Source organism: Peromyscus californicus, unplaced genomic scaffold (genome assembly GCF_007827085.1).
Source record: "Peromyscus californicus insignis strain IS unplaced genomic scaffold, ASM782708v3 Scaffold_12__1_contigs__length_115047231, whole genome shotgun sequence".
NCBI classification, from domain to species: Eukaryota; Metazoa; Chordata; class Mammalia; order Rodentia; family Cricetidae; genus Peromyscus; species Peromyscus californicus.
Genome location: NW_026294413.1, coordinates 60,742,368 through 60,758,812, shown reverse-complemented (window position 1 = coordinate 60,758,812; position 16,445 = coordinate 60,742,368). Strand labels below are relative to the sequence as shown.

At 41.2% G+C, this 16,445-nt stretch overlaps 1 protein-coding gene across 1 annotated transcript in view; it reads left to right on the top strand.

The window, feature by feature from the left end:
• Positions 1-16,445, top strand: part of Wdfy2 (WD repeat and FYVE domain containing 2) — a 151,984-nt gene that overhangs the window by 102,439 nt on the left and 33,100 nt on the right. The window contains exons 4-5 of the mRNA XM_052732983.1: positions 3,281-3,335; positions 11,114-11,264. Coding sequence (XP_052588943.1) covers positions 3,281-3,335; positions 11,114-11,264 — 206 coding nt within the window. The remainder of the gene's footprint in view (positions 1-3,280; positions 3,336-11,113; positions 11,265-16,445) is intronic.

Below are 16,445 nucleotides of genomic sequence, written 5' to 3'. Positions count from 1 at the left end.
GGAAATCCTGTCCCCTTCCTTCCCTCCCGTGTCCTTACTTCTGTCTGTCCAGCCAACAACCTCCTGTGTGCTGGAGATCTGGCTGGCCTTCTCTGAGACTCAGGCCAGCTCAGTGGGGATGTGCCAGCATCTTTCTTGGTTTCTCTCTGTTGGTCCTTTGCTTATGTTGCTGGAACTTCACGCCCAGATCTAGGGTTCAACTAAAGACTACCTCAGAGTCAGTTTTTTGTTTTTGTTTTTTTGTCTTAGTTTTTTTTTTGGGGGGGGGGGGCGGTATGGCACCAATCTAAAGCAACATCTAAACAAAAATTTATACAAAACATGAGTGTGCCAAAAAAAAAAAAGAAAGAAAGAAAAAGAAAGAATCGGTATATGTAAACATTAGTGCACATTAAATTACATTGAGATGCCATTTTCTTGCACATTAGTTTGGCAAAAGTGAAAAGATGAACAGGTCTGTTGCTGCAATTGAGTAAATCACTGTCATGTGAAGGTAGAGACTGAGTGCCTTTATGCCTCATGAAGAGTGATATGGCAGTGTTCAGTCTTTGAGTCGGCAATCTCCTCTATACATCAGGTCATATGGGTCTACATGCTGTTTTATAATAGTGCAAATTAGCAGACTAAGTGACCATTTAAAAAGGGCGGGACTTGAAAAATAAATGGTACACCCATTTTATAGAATACCTTGCTCCTTCATTAGAAAGAGTAAGTTAAACGAAGTGAATCCTGGAAAGATAGCTCCGATATATTTTAAGGGAAATAGCCATTATCCTAGTTTTATACGACCTAACTAAACAAACCCCAAGTGTGTGTTTCCCTCTGTGTATGTTTCCAAAAGTGTTTACATTTTTAAACAAGATATACAAGGATACACTGAATAGTCTGTCTCTTTGCTTAAAAAGTAGGATTGAATGTGCAGACAGTTACTAACTTTCCCCTGTGTTTCCCTTGTGTGTTTGATGCACTATAATATGCATTAAAATTAATTAGGTAATAGGTAGACAGTAGGATGGAGAAAATAAGAGGGTAGTTTTTTTCTAAAATAATTTAAAATATGTGTAATCTGATTTTGATAGGTCACTTCTAAGGAAATAAATTTAAACTTTAGCCAGAATTTCACATTAGATTTTTTGTGAGTAATAATATATTATATATATATAAAATTCTGACCAGTCAGTATCTATCATTTCTTCATTAGGCATACACTGTCATGTAACATACCTTCTGAACATTATAGCATCCTGTGAATTCATTAAAAAAAAAAGAATAAAATTGGTGAATAAAGGATGACTGCCGGATTTGTTGATATTAAAAAGCATCACCAATTAGTTTTCACATTCCATTTTATCATAGATCATATCATTACACTGTATAATAACAGTATGATAGATATCTCAAAAGGACCTTTAAATATTTATCTTTGGTATACTTACACTAGCATGTGGTTTCCATTGTTATATATACGCACATCAATAAAAAGTGACAAGATCTCCCCCAAATTTTTCTTGTCTATGTGTTTTTATTATCAATGGGAAGAAAGTATTTTTAAAAATTAGTTTACTAGTACAAAGTGAGCTGGTAATTTTCTATTTTTACGCATGCCTTTAATCCTAAGTGAAAACCTGCATCAAATTGTTTTATTGTATGCCTTGCCTTTTTCCAAGAGGAATTCGGGTCTTTTTTACTAGGTCAGTGAACCATTTCAGTATGTTCAACATGAACTAAACAAATTGGCCCCGTTATCAGTTGTGTTTACAGCAGACATGTTTTCTCTGTCTGTGTGGGAGGCTCTGGGGAGATAGTCTTGTGTGAGGCTCCCACGGTCAGTCAGCCAGACATGTCTGTCAGTTCTTCAGAGGGGAGCTGTATGCTTCTTTTCAACTTTATCTGTCACGTTTTGAGTTAAACTCTTCAGAAATGAGTAGATATGGTGCTGCTCCTTGAAGGACTCACGATATGAATTTAAACTGGCAAGCTGAGTAATGTTTTTCCCAAGAAAAACATTCTAAAGAAAATCCCTTTGTAGGTAAGCTTCTTATGGGGTCTGTGACCAAAACACAGAACCAAAGAAACGAGTGTATTCTGTCATGCTGCCCTATTTTACCTTTGTGACATCTGTCACAAGAATAACACACTCTTTTCACTTAAACAATTACATAAGCTATGTGAACTCAATAAGCACCTACTAGCAAGAAAGGAGTGTCCATGTCTGTCCTCCCACCCACTCTATAAGTCACCAGAGAAAAATTCTGGATGCTTCCAGCTGTTGTGAAAAGCCTTATTGTTCTGTTGTAAGCCCAGATGAAAGCATTGCTTTATCTCATGTTACTCCTTCACCTCTGCTCCGCAATTCACCTTCAAAGATATGTGGGGATTTGCATTTGAGAAAGTGGAAGAGCTCAACCCTTGGCCAGGCCTTGTAAATACCTGGTTGGTGTCTACACGGGCATCACCAACTGCATGGGTGCTTAGGTGAGACCCTTTTGTGTGCCCCCACAAGGTGTGCTATGTAGAAACTAATGTCTTCTGTGCCTTTGTTGTCTAGATTTGTCAACACAACTAACAGACATGTTGACAATTCACTCTGCCAGGGAACTGTGCCATGGCCCTAGAAATACAGGGACTGAGCACGAAGAGCAACAGGGAGCTTGTTGTAAGGAAAATGAATTGCTAATGTTAACAGCAGACTCCAAATACCTAACAGTATTTGCTCACTGCTAAAGTCTTTCAGTGTTTGCTGTGGCACCAGTGAGATTTTGAATCCAGTTAGGATTGACATTGACCAGAACCCTGACTTGGAAAATAATCTCATATGATTCTCCTCATATAAGAAAAGCCAGCTTGAGAGCTGTGAGGTAAAATTTCTGCTCTTGTGATGGATCAGAGTTTGGATTGCTGTTGGAGATGATCACACATGCAGAGTTGATTGACAAGCCGCTAATGTTGCATGTAATTTTGTTATGCAGTCTGTTTACCAAAGCATAATTGTTCATTAAAAACTTTACTTTTGCTTGAGGACTGGAAGATGACTCCACTGTTAGGAGCACTGGCTGTCCTTCCAGAGGACTGGGTTCAATTTCCAGCACCCACTCGACATCAAACAACTGTCTGTAACTAGTTCCAGAGGACCTGACACCCGCTTCTGGCCTCTGTGGGCACTGCATGCACATGGTGCACAGACATGCATGCAAGCTAAACACCCATACACATAAAATAAAAATAAATAAAATCTCAAGAAAAAATTCCCTTTGCTTAATGCTTTTCTTTTGTCTTGTAGGAATTTATTTTGTCTGAAGATTATAACAAGATGACACCTGTGAAAAACTATCAAGGTAGGAGTCAAAGGACTATTGTTAACTGCCTCCAGAACTATGTTTTGGTAGTTTTCATTCTCACTAAGAACACTTAAATTACGTGGGGGAACAAAAAGAGGAACCCTGTGAGGTCAGTATTATCCCAGTTGTGAATTAAGTTGCTGAGCCTGGGAGAACCTGGGTTACTTGTAAGGTCAAGTGCAACACAGACTAAGTCAGGGTGACTGCCAAGCCCACAGCTTTGTCTTTCTACACCATGCTTCCTGGAATGGTGCAGCAGGCTCAGGAAAAGTGGAGTCAGCCTCAGGTTGCTTCAGCTGAGCCTTGTTCCATGTTTGGTGAAATGCTTTGACATGCGTGTGAGGGTGGGGGGGGGGGTCAATTTCTATTGCATCTTCAACATTGACTTATTGGCCAAATTCATTCTGTCAATCAGAAGTAGTGTCTGGAAGGGGCCTGTATTCAGACCAATAGTATGTAATCAGGCATTAGATCTTTAAGACGCAGATGTCATTTTATCCAGATTTCTTGATCTCACTCATTCTTTGTGGTTACCCAGCATCCCGTCCATGACCTCCAAAGACACTATGCTACTAAGTGTTTGGATTATAGGCATGTGATTCCAAGTACTGGAATTAAAAGTGTGTGCCACCATCTGCCTGAAAACTAAGGCTAAGTGTTGCAGCCAACCTAGGCTACATAGCAAAGCCTTTCTAAAAACCAAAACAGAACAGACAAACGAAAAGTCAAAGTGGGAGCTGGAGTGATGGCTAAGTAGTTAAGAGCACCTGGTGTGCTTGGAGAAGACCTCGGTTTGGTTCCCGCACCTGTGTGGTGACGCACAGCTGTCTGGGACTCCAGTTCCTGGGAATACAAAGCCCTCTCTGGCCTCCATAGGCCTTGACCCACACAGTGCTCCTACATGCAGACAAAACACCGAAACACATAAAATAAAATAATATTTTTAAAAAGTATAGAAACTAGGAGCTAACAAAACAAAAGCACTATAAATAAAAATCATATTTTTAAAAAGTCAAACTTTTAAAAACATGAAAAATATTACTGAAATTCTAAAACACAATGGGTAAGTAGATTAGACCATAAATTATTAAGCTAGTGATAGATTTGATATCAATGGAACAGTATATTTAAAGTGCTGAAGGAATGTTTAAACATAGAATTCTATACTCTGAGAGGGCATCTTTCAAAAATTAAAATTAAATTAAAACTTTTTCAGTCATAAAGAACACAAAAAAACTCATTTCTTATAGACCTCCATTAGAGGAAACATCAAAGGAAAATCTTCAGGAAGAAAGTTATGCCAATGGGAAATGTGCATCTACTCAAAGAGTGAAGAAGAACAAAATAGTAACTGCAATACAGTCTCTTTAAAGGATCCTTGGGTATTTAACTCAAAATAACAACAACATAGAAGTGGTATCAGATATAGAATTAAAATGTGTAATGAGCCGGGCGGTGGTGGCGCACGCCTTTAATCCCAGCACTCGGGAGGCAGAGCCAGGCGGATCTCTGTGAGTTCGAGGCCAGCCTGGGCTACCAAGTGAGTTCCAGGAAAGGCGCAAAGCTACACAGAGAAACCCTGTCTCGAAAAACCAAAAAAAAAAAAAAAAAAAAAAAAAATGTGTAATGATGATATTTATAAAAGTAGGAGGTAGGGAAAAATAGAAATATGCTGTTGTGAAGTTGTTATGCTCAACATGAAAACTGGTAAATTAGAGGTACATACTGTTCACCATAAGCAACTGGTACTGTGACAAATACAGCTACTAACCAATGAAATAAAATAGAAATGGGAAATGATTTTCAGGAGTAAAAATGAAGGCCAAAGCAAGAGAAAAACAGAAAAAGAAAATGGAAAAAAGAGAATACATAGGAAGGGGTTGAAACTGAAAATATCAATAACACATTAAATATTAATAAAGTAAAACTGATAGTTAGAAGCTGGCAACTTTTAATTAAGTCCATTGAGTGAGGATTTGAGATTCAAATGTAACCTGTACACAAGACGCTGTCATTCATGTGAGAAGCAAGTTGATGGCAGAAGGGTAGAGTCATACCATGAGAACACTAACCAAAATGAAGCTCAGCTAACTTTATTAATATGGAAGCAGATTTCAGAGCAAAAATAAAGGGCCAGTCCAGCAGAAGGCCATAATGAGCCTTTTTGTACGATACTGGCATAGCTTTGAAATAAGGTTAACAATGAAATGTTAGGGACAAATGGCTGCATACACAGTTGTAGTCAGAAATTAACATTCTCTTCCTGCTAACTGATAGAACAGGCATGCAGAAAGTTGTCAAGAGCAATTCAAGTCTTTCCCAATGGTCACCTGTAGAAATTCCATTCAGTGGAAATGGGATTATGCCCAATTTTCAAGTGCACACAGAACTGAAATGATTCTGCTATGATTAAAACCATAAAGCAAGTCTCGATAAGTTTTGGACTTAGAAATATGTTCTAAGAATGGAATTAAAGTACAATTTGATGATGAATAGACCCTTGGGAAATCCTAAAATATTTGGAAGGTAAGTAATACACTTCTGAATAGTCTATGGGTTAAAGAAGGAATCATAAAGCATTCTGAAGAGAATAAAAGTAAAAACAAGGATACCAGTATTTATAGGATACATCTGCAGCAGCATCTAAGGGAGGTTGACAGCTCAACATTGATGTCATGAAAGAAGCGAGGTCTCAAATCAGTGACCTTGGTTTATGCCATTGGGGGGGGGGAATAAAAAGGGAAAGGAATAAAGAAACTTAAGCTACCCAGAGGGAAGGGAAGACAGTTTATTACAGCAGTTCATGAAGTATAAACCGGATAGTGCAGAGAAGTCAGTGCCATCAAAGGCTGTTTTCTGAGTGATAAACTTCTAGCTAGACTAGCAAGGGGGGAAACATTGGAAATTATCAATATCAGAAAAGAGTGGCCTGATGCTCTTCCAGAAGCTCCATGTGTGAATACTGTATTGTTATGTGTTGGTGTATAGAACAGATGAAGTCAACAGATCTTTGAAAGTCACAAGCTGCAGATCACTCAAGAGAAATAGATGGTCCTAATAGCTCTATATGTGTCCAAAGAAGCCAACTTTTTAGTTTAAAACCTTCCCTTAAAGAAAGCTTGTGTTAGTCAGGATTCTCTACAGTAGTGGTTGTCAACTTTTCTAAAGCTGAGACCCTTTCATACAGTTCCTCATGTGGTGACCCCTAAACATAAAATTATTTTTGTTGGCACTTCATGACTGTAATTTTGGTACTGTTATGAGCTGTAATGTAAATATCTGTGTTTTCTGGTGGTCTTAGGTGACCCCTGTGAAAGGGTCATTTGCCCTCCAAAGGGGTCATGACCCACAGGTTGAGAACAGCTGCTCTAGAAGACCAGCACTTAGAGAATGAATCTCTCTCTGATATAGACAGCTCAAACATTGGCATCATAAAAGAATCAGGGTCTCAAATCAGTGACCTTGGTTTATGCCATTGGAAAGAAAAGGGAATGGAGAGAGAGAAAGAGAGGGGGTGGGATTTATTAGAATGACTTACAGGCTGTGGTCCAGCTTGTCCAACAATGGCTCTACCAGTGGAAGGTCCAAGAATGCAGTAGTTGTTCAGTCCATGACGTTTGATGTCTCAGCTGGTCTTCAGTATGTGACAGAATCCTGGAGAAGTAGGCTGTAGTGGCTGTAAGGAATGGACTGGCCAGCAAGAAAGAGCAAGCAGGCCAAGAGCAAAAGCTCCCTTCTTCATTCCCTTTAGACTCCTAGACCAGATGGTTCTGCTGGTTCTATTTTATGAAACATTAAGGAAGAAAATATGTGAAACTACAGGAACTCTTTTGGAAATTGAGGAATGAAAGACTTCCCAACCCATTGTAGGAAATCAGTATTTCCTGATACTAAAGCGCTACAAATCAATATGAGAAAACTAGGATGCCTTTCTCCATACAGACATGCTACACACCTAAATTTCACCACATCCAGCAATATGTACAAACGAATACATTATGGTCAGGTGAGGTTTATCTCAGGAATGTAGTGTTGGATTCACATTAAAAACTAAATGGTGGCCAGTCGGTGGTGGCACACGCCTTTAATCCCAGCACATGGGAGGCAAAAGCAGTGGGACCTCTTCAGTTTGAGGCCTGCCTGATCTACATAGAAAGTTCCAGGACAGTCACAGCTAGATAGAGAGACCTTGTCTCAACAAACAAATAAAACAAAACCACAAAAACTCAGTGCTGTCTTCCCCAAATAAGAGAAGTAAAACTCAGGCAAATAGTTGTGTGCTCATGGTCATGGCAGTGTAATCACAGAAAGCCCGGGATGAAAACCACTAGGTGTGCATCATGAATGGAATGGAATGATAGAGTGAAATAAATATATATACATATATCTGAAGGCATATCACAGAAACTTCAGAAAGACGTAACTTCAGCACACTCCAGGATACTGAATGCCTATCACAAAAGAACATGTTATGTCCACATACATGTGGTATTCACTACATCAAATCTGTAGAGACAGAAAATGGAATGGTAGTTACCCTGAGCTGGCGAGGAAGGGACTTATGTGAAAAGATGTACAAGTTCTAGAGAGGTGATGACTATCATATATTAATTTGAATGTTCTTAATTCTACAGAATGTATATTTGAAAGTGGTTAAAATGGTAAATTATATGTCACATTTTCTATAAAAAATTTAGAGAAGTTTTATGTATAAATTGCTTGATGAAATACCTGAAGCATAGTTCAATATGTCAATAATTATTAATTCCTTTGGAAAAATTACTCCATTCTTGATGACACATACCTAGGGCAGGAGAACTGTGAGTTCAAGGCCAGTCTGGGTTATATAAGGAAAACCTATCTAAAAGAATAAAACAAAAATCAAATAAACCAGTTTTGAAAGCAATATGGATAAACTAGAGTTGCTGATGGGAATATGACATGACATAGCCTCTTTGAAAAATATTCCATCAGTTTTTCAAAGAGTTAAAATAGTTATCTTGTGACATAGCATTTTTACTCATCCCTGTATAGCTAGAATTGAAAAAAATATATTCACACAGAATATATAAACAGATATTCTTAGAAACATTATTTATAATAGCCAAGAAAGGGAAATAATCCTGATCTCTTATTAGTGGATGAATGGAAGTGTGTGTGTGTGTGTGTGTGTGTGTGTGTGTGTGTGTGTGTGTGTGTGTGTGTGTGTGTTTGTATAAGAGAATGGAGTGGTGATAATACATGTTATAACATGTGAATTTAAAAACATGCTAAGTGGAAGAAGCCAGACACAGAAGGCCACATCATATGAATAACATTTATGTGAAATGTCAAGAATAGGAGATTCAATAGAGACAGAAAGTATATTGACCAAAGTTAGGGGGAGGGAGAATTGAATTGTTTTGGGGTGAAAGAAATACTCTGGAAGTAGATGGTGGCAATGATCATGTAACATGAATATGTTATCAGCTATTGAATTCTTGATCTCTAAAAAGGTCAGAAGTGTAGTGAGTTTTATCTCAATAAATTCATTTTTAAAAATCAACCAATGATACCTGACATCAATACCAAAGGTATTAATTCCTTTGGACATTACAAAAAAAGACAAGTTTAGAGAATATGTAATCTCTCCTAAAACTTAGTAGTCCAAATGCACCAATCCATAAATGAGTTACACAGTGTGACCAAACGAGAGTTATTACAGCTCTGCAGAGCTGTTCAACCAAAAATCAACATAGCCATCACATCAACAAGCCAAAGAAGAAAACCTCTCTCATAAGTCAGTGCAGAAAAGGGGTAGGGATGTAGTTCAGTAGTACATGAAGTAGTTCCTGGCATGCACAGGGCTCTTCTCTACCCCCAACACCACCACCAGGGTAGGAAAAGGCAACACAGGTAAAGCATGATCACAACTCAGAAACCAGGGAGGAGAAAAGCACTGCAGGATGAGGAATGCCTGCAGCTCCTGTGGCTGAGGGCATCATGGTGAGAAAGCACGTTCCCCTGATAAAACGAGCGTCCCTCTCCCCCTGGTTCCTAGTCACGAAGCCAGACATCAAGTCCAGGCTTTCCTGTGAGTTTCTAAAGTGTAATGATAAGTGTCCGCCTTCAAAGAGTTTTTTTTCTGTTTAGTAAAAGAGTTCCTTCTCCTTGGACTGTGTGTTTTGAGTTTTGAGATTTTGTTTTGTTTTGTTTTCCCATTGACAGCCAGACACTCAGGGAACTGACTGCCATAGAAACCAAGGTTTGCTGGTGTGTGTGTGTGTGTGTGTGTGTGTGTGTGTGTGTGTGTGTGTGTGTGTGTGTGTGTGTGAGAGAGAGAGAGAGAGAGAGAGAGAGAGAGAGAGAGAGAGAGAGAGAGGGAGGGAGAGGTTCAGACATCCCCCTCTCAGTCTCTGCAGTGACTAAGAGAATGTGTTGAGGGTGTTAAACACCCTGAAATCGGCAGATGGTTTTCCTCGGGGAGGCTGCAGACAGCCACCCACACTGTCTAACGCTGCTCAGTAATCAAGGTGGAAAATCTGCACCTCACCATACTCGAGAGTATACTCCTGGCCCACCAGACCACTGCCAGGAGGAGCACAATGTGTCTGTTCATCCTGTTACCCTGTGTTCATTGCCTGGCATCACATAATAAGAAAGCAAAACTCTTCCTGCCTGAGTTTATTAAGTAACTGAGAAGCCGTGGGCCCTTCGCCAAACCACTCAGCAGCTTCACTGCACCTCAGTTTGCCCAGGTGAGCGACAGAGAGATAGCTAGAAGGTATGAGCAGTCTCTCCTTCCTCTGAAGTTGTGTGATGCAAAATTCTTCTAGTAGGGTTGCCCTTGTATGTGAGTGACCATAGGAACTCTCCCCTTTCTCACATATGTACTTACTTCTGCATAGCAGGTGTTTCAGTCTTAGCTTAGTTACTTTTTTCTATTGCAGTGATAAAACACTATGACCAAGTCAACTTATAAAAGAAAGCATTTATTTGGACTTGTAGTTCCAGAGGGAAAGTCCGTGATGGCAGAGTAGAGACATGGAGGCAGGAACAGCTTGAGAGATCATGTCTTGATCCACAGGCAGGAAGCAGAGAGATTCCACACTGGGAATGGCATGAGTCTATGGAAACATCAAAGCCCATCCCCAGTGACACAGCTCCTCCGACAAGGCCACACCTCTGAATCCTTCCCAAACAGTTCCACCAACTGAAGACCAAGTATTCAAATATATGAGACTATTGAGTGTGGGGGTGGTGGTGGTGGTGGAGATTCTCCTTCAAACATCCACCATTCCTGTTTTGTAATTATTCTGCAAGCTTTTGGGTTCTGAAAGGAAACTGTCAGAAATTTTGTTATGAGTTTAAAAATCAGATTTCAACAACAACAACAAAGAACAATATATCTTTCCTTTGAGTATAAAGTGACCACAGTGACTGTGTTGCAAATATTATTCCTACTGTGCCTTGTGGTCACACTGATCCAGTAGCCCAAGTAAGCTTGGCTAGGCCTTGGGGTAGGGAGCTCTCCAAGGCAGTAATTCTTGGATGGACACAAGCAAGGGTGTAAAGAGAGAGATGATTTAAAAACAAACAGAACAAAAACAACAACAACAACAAAAAAAAAAGAGTGTCCAAGAAGAGCTGTTGTTCTGTCCCAGCCCTGATGGCTTTGTCCTTCACCCTCTTCTGGGATGGGGAGAAGGATGTAATGGTGGGCTACATTTTTCCATTTCCCTCAGGATGCTTCCTTTATTGGTCATTTTCTCATCTCTTGATATTTTTTTTTTCAGCACATCAGAGCAGAGTGACGATGGTCCTGTTTGTCCTGGAACTGGAGTGGGTGCTGAGCACAGGGCAAGACAAGCAGTTCGCCTGGCACTGCTCTGAGAGTGGGCAGCGCCTGGGATGTTACCGCACCAGTGCTGTGGCCTCGGGCCTGCAGTATCCTTTGCTGGACAAATCCCTTTCTCTTTGATGCATGAACATTTGGTATATAGGTTTTGTTTTCTAGTTTTGATTTATGTTTTTTCCTGTGTGAAAAAGATGCTCAGAGACCCTAAGGTACAAGTTATTGGGGGTTCCTGTGTAAATGGAGCGGAGTGAGGCGACACCATTCAAGCGGCAGGCTTGCTGACTGCTGTGACACAGTTCCGACACCGAGACAGGACACGGTGTGATCCTCAACTGTTAGGACTGCAGTCCATGGGCATACAATCATCAACAAAACACATTTGGTTTGATAGACCAGTCATTTCCCTTACAGGAAATCCCTCCAAACATTATAAATACCACATTGGTGCTTAGAGAGTGGGCCATGAGTTTCCTGTTCATATAGAAAGATTTGGGGGGCCAGTGGGATGGCTTCGCAGGTAAACGTGTTTGCTGCACAGTTTGGAACCTGAGTTCAGTCCCAAGAATTCATGCTGGAAGTTGTCTTCTCATGTCCACATGCACACTGTGCTACTCACTAGTAACAGTAAATTAAATTTTAAATATTTCTTGGCAGGCTGCCATGCCAAGGACCAGTGAGCTAGCTGTCTCTAGGTGGTATCCTGCAAACTTTGTTCCAGGCATGAAACTTTCTCAGAATCCATAGTGTGATCTTGTCTCCCAAGTTGTCAGCCTATTTACTTGTGGTGAGGACCAAAGAATACCAAAGAAGCCTCACTTCTTGCTGCCCAGGTTCTGACAAGCCTAGCATCGATTGGTGTGTGACCTGTTTCTCCTACAGCAAGGAGGAAAGTTCTCCTGTATAAAAAAGTGGAGTACTCCAGTTTCTGACAAGTGAGGCAGAACATGGAAACCAACACCATCCACAGAAGCAGGAACAGTAGGGCCTGCTTTTATCTCTGTATTTATAAAGTATCCAGTCAGTTGTTAATAATATGATAGTACGCCACAATTTCTTTGCACCTGCGTGGCAGTGGGTATGTTTATGAGTATGCAGAGGCTAATGCTGCTGTTAATGTCTCACTAGAAGAGCAAGATGAAGGGATCAAAGTGACCGCAGTGAGGGTTATAAAGGTGGAGAGGGACCAGGACCAGAACAAAGTCAACAAGAAAGGGGAGCTTCTTCTTTCCAGGGCAGCACCACATGTATGTCCAGGAAACGTCCTCAGGCTTCAGATGATCCAGCTGAAGCCTAGAGGGTGCCACGCTGCCAGTGAGTAAGAACGGGACTGCTCTTCCTGAGGTATTCTGCCATGGACTTCTGCTTTTTATCCCCTTTACTGTTGGGTACCAGAACTAATGGCATCCTGTGACTTGTACTGGTGCTGGCATCAGTACCACTGACCAGTGTAATGGTGCATCTTCCATTTATCTTGTGTCTTGCTTAGCCAAACCACGCAGTGTGAGCAAAGACACACATATGCCCTCAAGAAGATAACTTTTCAAACTATCTGAAAATGAAAAACAAAAATTACAATTAAACCTGCCTTGACCATATTAACCTTTCTTTAAGATTATAACCACTAGTTCCAAAAGTCACTTTCATTTTGTGACTCTTTTCCAAGCAGAGAATCACGTTACTTGTTATCCGAAACCCATGTGTACATTTGAGTGAGAGTGTTGATATATTGTGCACCCCAATAAACTTACCTGGAGGTCAGAGAACAGAACAGCCATAATATTAAACACAGAGGTTAGGCAGTGGTAGCATACGCCTTTAATCCTAGCATTCCAGAGGCAGAGATATGTGTGGATCTCTGTGAGTTCAAAGCCATACTGGAAACAACCAGGCATAGTGACACATACCTTTAATCCCAGGAAGTGATAGCAGAAAGGTATATAAGGTGTGAAGACCAGGAACTAAGCCTGGTTAAGCTTTTAGGCTTCGAGCAGCAGTTTAGCTGAGAAATCCATTGGATGAGGACTCAGGGGCTTCCAGTTTGAGGAAATGAGATCAGCTGAGGAATTGGCGAGATCAGCTGTGGCTAGTTCTGTTTCTCTGATCTTTCAGCGTTCACCCCAATACCTGGCTCTGGGTTTGTTTTTATTAATAAGACCTTCTAACAATTCGTGCTACAAATGTGTGTGTGTCTGTGTTTGGACAGCCCCTTCCAGTAGATGCGCGCTCCACCAAATTCATCTTTTCAGCTCTTGTTTTCAAGCTGTTATGCCAACCCTTACCCCTGAGTATCTTTAGTGCTAAACACGGGTGGCTTGACAGTCCTGGCTTTGCCAAGGGAGGTGGTCTACCAAGAAGCCTGTGGTTCTTGTAAAGCCAGAGCCTCCACCCCCAGCCACTCCCTGGAACCGCCTGGTGAATAGGCAGATTGTTAGGCAAATGACTGCACTCTTAGGGTCCTTCCTGCACATGTTTCTTTGCCTTCCTCCTGTCACTGTCCACTGTTAAGAGAGTCGTGTGTGTGTGTGTGTGTGTGTGTGTGTGTGTGTGTGTGTGTGTGTAACAGGGATGGAAGAAGATCTCAGGAAGCAACATCAACGCGGAGAGGGAAGTCATTCCCTCCACAGATGGCTGACACAATACTGTCCTGTCTCCACCTGTCATTTATCCGAGTTAACAAGTGACAGACATCTCAGACCACATTCAAATGTCCTCTTCCTCCAGGCCTCTCAGTAGAGAAGAGTGGTGTCAATAACTGAAACTCAAGCCAAGAAACCAAGGAGACAAAGAGACTAACCAGTTTACTTGTTGAGCTATCAGTTCCCAAGCAGTATCAAAGTGTTCGATTATTTTGCTGTATACATGAAATGTCAGATATTAAGTGACCGATCATAGTAACAGTGGCATGCAGAAGGAGAGGAAAAGGAAGAAGGTGTGAGCTCAGCCTTCCTCAGAACTCGGAGTGCTCCTGCACTCGCTGTGCCATGCACCAGTAAAACTATATGCTCAGTTCCTATGGAGCAGCAAAGACTTAGAGGCCCAGAAAGGCCTAGGGATTGATTTATTTGTTCAGGGTCCTGGCACAGCAGGATGCTAGAACTTGGGGGCTAAGATTTCTCAGCTGTCCTCTGCACATCTGCCCAGTCTAGGGTGAACTCTTTCCCAAAGGTCCCAAGGCAGGGCAGAGGAAGTGGGAGTATTTTCCTTGGGCTGTACTTGCTAGTCTTTAGTTCAGGAGATACCTTACCCACCTTCCCCTCTCAGTATCTTACCATTTGACCATATTTTAACCATTTTTTTATGCTTCCACAAAATAATTCAAGACTCTTTATGTTTTAGCTTTTTCTTCAAGAGCATTGAAGGTATTTCTAAAATGTCACCCTGTGTAGTGAGATGTCGCCCTACAAGTGTCATTGCGTAGGTATATTCCCAGTCAAGTCAAGAGCTCTGAAAAGCTGATAAGATTATCTTAGTCTTTTAATGGAACACTTAATGTCAATATTGAGCATTCCAGCATCCGGTTGTACTACGATTTTATTTAAACTCCTTTCTAAGTCCCTGTTGGGACCATGGTTTGGTTTGGGTTTTTGTTTTTGATATTGTTGTTTGTTTTTTACTTTTGAGACAAGATCTCTCTCTGTAGCCCTGGCTGTCCTGGATCTTGCTTTCTGGCTGACCTCAAACTCAGATATCCACCTGCCTCTGCCTCCCAAGTGCTGGGATTAAAGGTGTGCACCACCACTGCCCCTAGAAAAAAATATTTTAATGACACTTATCCATAACTCGCATCCACTGTTGATACTTCTGTCCCTTTTTGCCACAGTATTCTGAAGCAAATTCTAGACCTTAATGTCATTTTATCTCAACATATTTCATTATGAACTTCTAAAACTAAATATTTATTCATAATCATGAAGATACAGTTACCTCTGGAAATTAATACTGCTTCATACTTCTAAATCCTCTATTCTCAGCTTATAATGCTTGTTTTGCAAGTCACTTTTTGTAATAGAATTGTTTGAAATTGGATGTAGACACACTGCACCTTGTCCAGACATTGTCGCATGTTTTGGTTCCTCCTCTGGAGCAGTTCCTACTGTCTCTGGAAGTTTCTGAACTTGCTCTCTAGACAGTCATCCTTCGACACTGACCCCCCCACTTCTACTGACATCACGGATTTTGTTCATCTCCCTGCTCCCTCGATTCTGTGTACGTTTGTACTTTCTCATGGAGATGGTTCTGAGTCCTTCACCCTGCCACCCGCCCGCCCGTCAGGAGCCCGGGGAACTGGGTCATCATCCTCCATTCACACAGTTCCTGACTCTGGGGACTGTCCAGTGACTTTAGTGAATGGGATTCCTGATTCTTCTGTCGCAGGCACAGTCTGTGACTTGGGTCAGTTAGCTCCTAACCCCTGGCAGCATTTCTGTTACCAGTTCTGTCCAGTGGCCAAGCTTTAGCTGAGTCACTTGCTTCATGGAGGTGCAGAGTGGCCATTTTCTAATCCTCTCGTGTTTTCCCCGCGTGTGCTGGTTGGAAGTATTTGAAAACGGAAGACTTCCTTACCGTCCAGTGCCACCTCTCTACTCTTGTATGACATGTCATAGGAAACAGGTGTCTTCATCCTTGTCATTTTAATTTTCGTTTTGTGCTCTGGTGCTTGTTTAAGACAGGTCTTCATACATAGCCCAGGCTGTTCGGGAACTCACTGTATAGTAGAGCCTGGCCCAAATCTCCATCCTCCTGCCTCAGCCTCCTGAGTATTTGGGGGCTACAGGCCTATACCACCACACCTGACCAACTCCTTTTCCTTAACTGCTAATGTAGGTAGAGAGTTCGTATCCTGCAGAGCAGATTTTTCCTTTTTTTTTTTTTTTTTTTTTTTTTTTGTACTGTTAGGAACTCTTAGGGTTTTTTGTTGTTGTTTAGGGTTTTTTTTTTTTTTTGGTTTTTCGAGACAGGGTTTCTCTGTGTAGCTTTGCGCCTTTTCCTGGAACTCACTTGGTAGCCCAGGCTGGCCTCGAACTCACAGAGATCTGCCTGGCTCTGCCTCCCGAGTGCTGGGATTAAAGGCGTGCGCCACCACCGCCCGGCTGTTGTTTAGGTTTTTTAAAGTAATATATTTAGCATATTTTAATAAATGTCATTTTAAATATTAAAACTGTCCCATCTTTGGCTAGTAGGAGTCATATACTGGAGTGTGTGTGTGTGTGTGTGTGTGTGTGTGTGTGTGTGTGTGTGTGTGTATCTGTGTCTGTGTGTATTGCTGATGA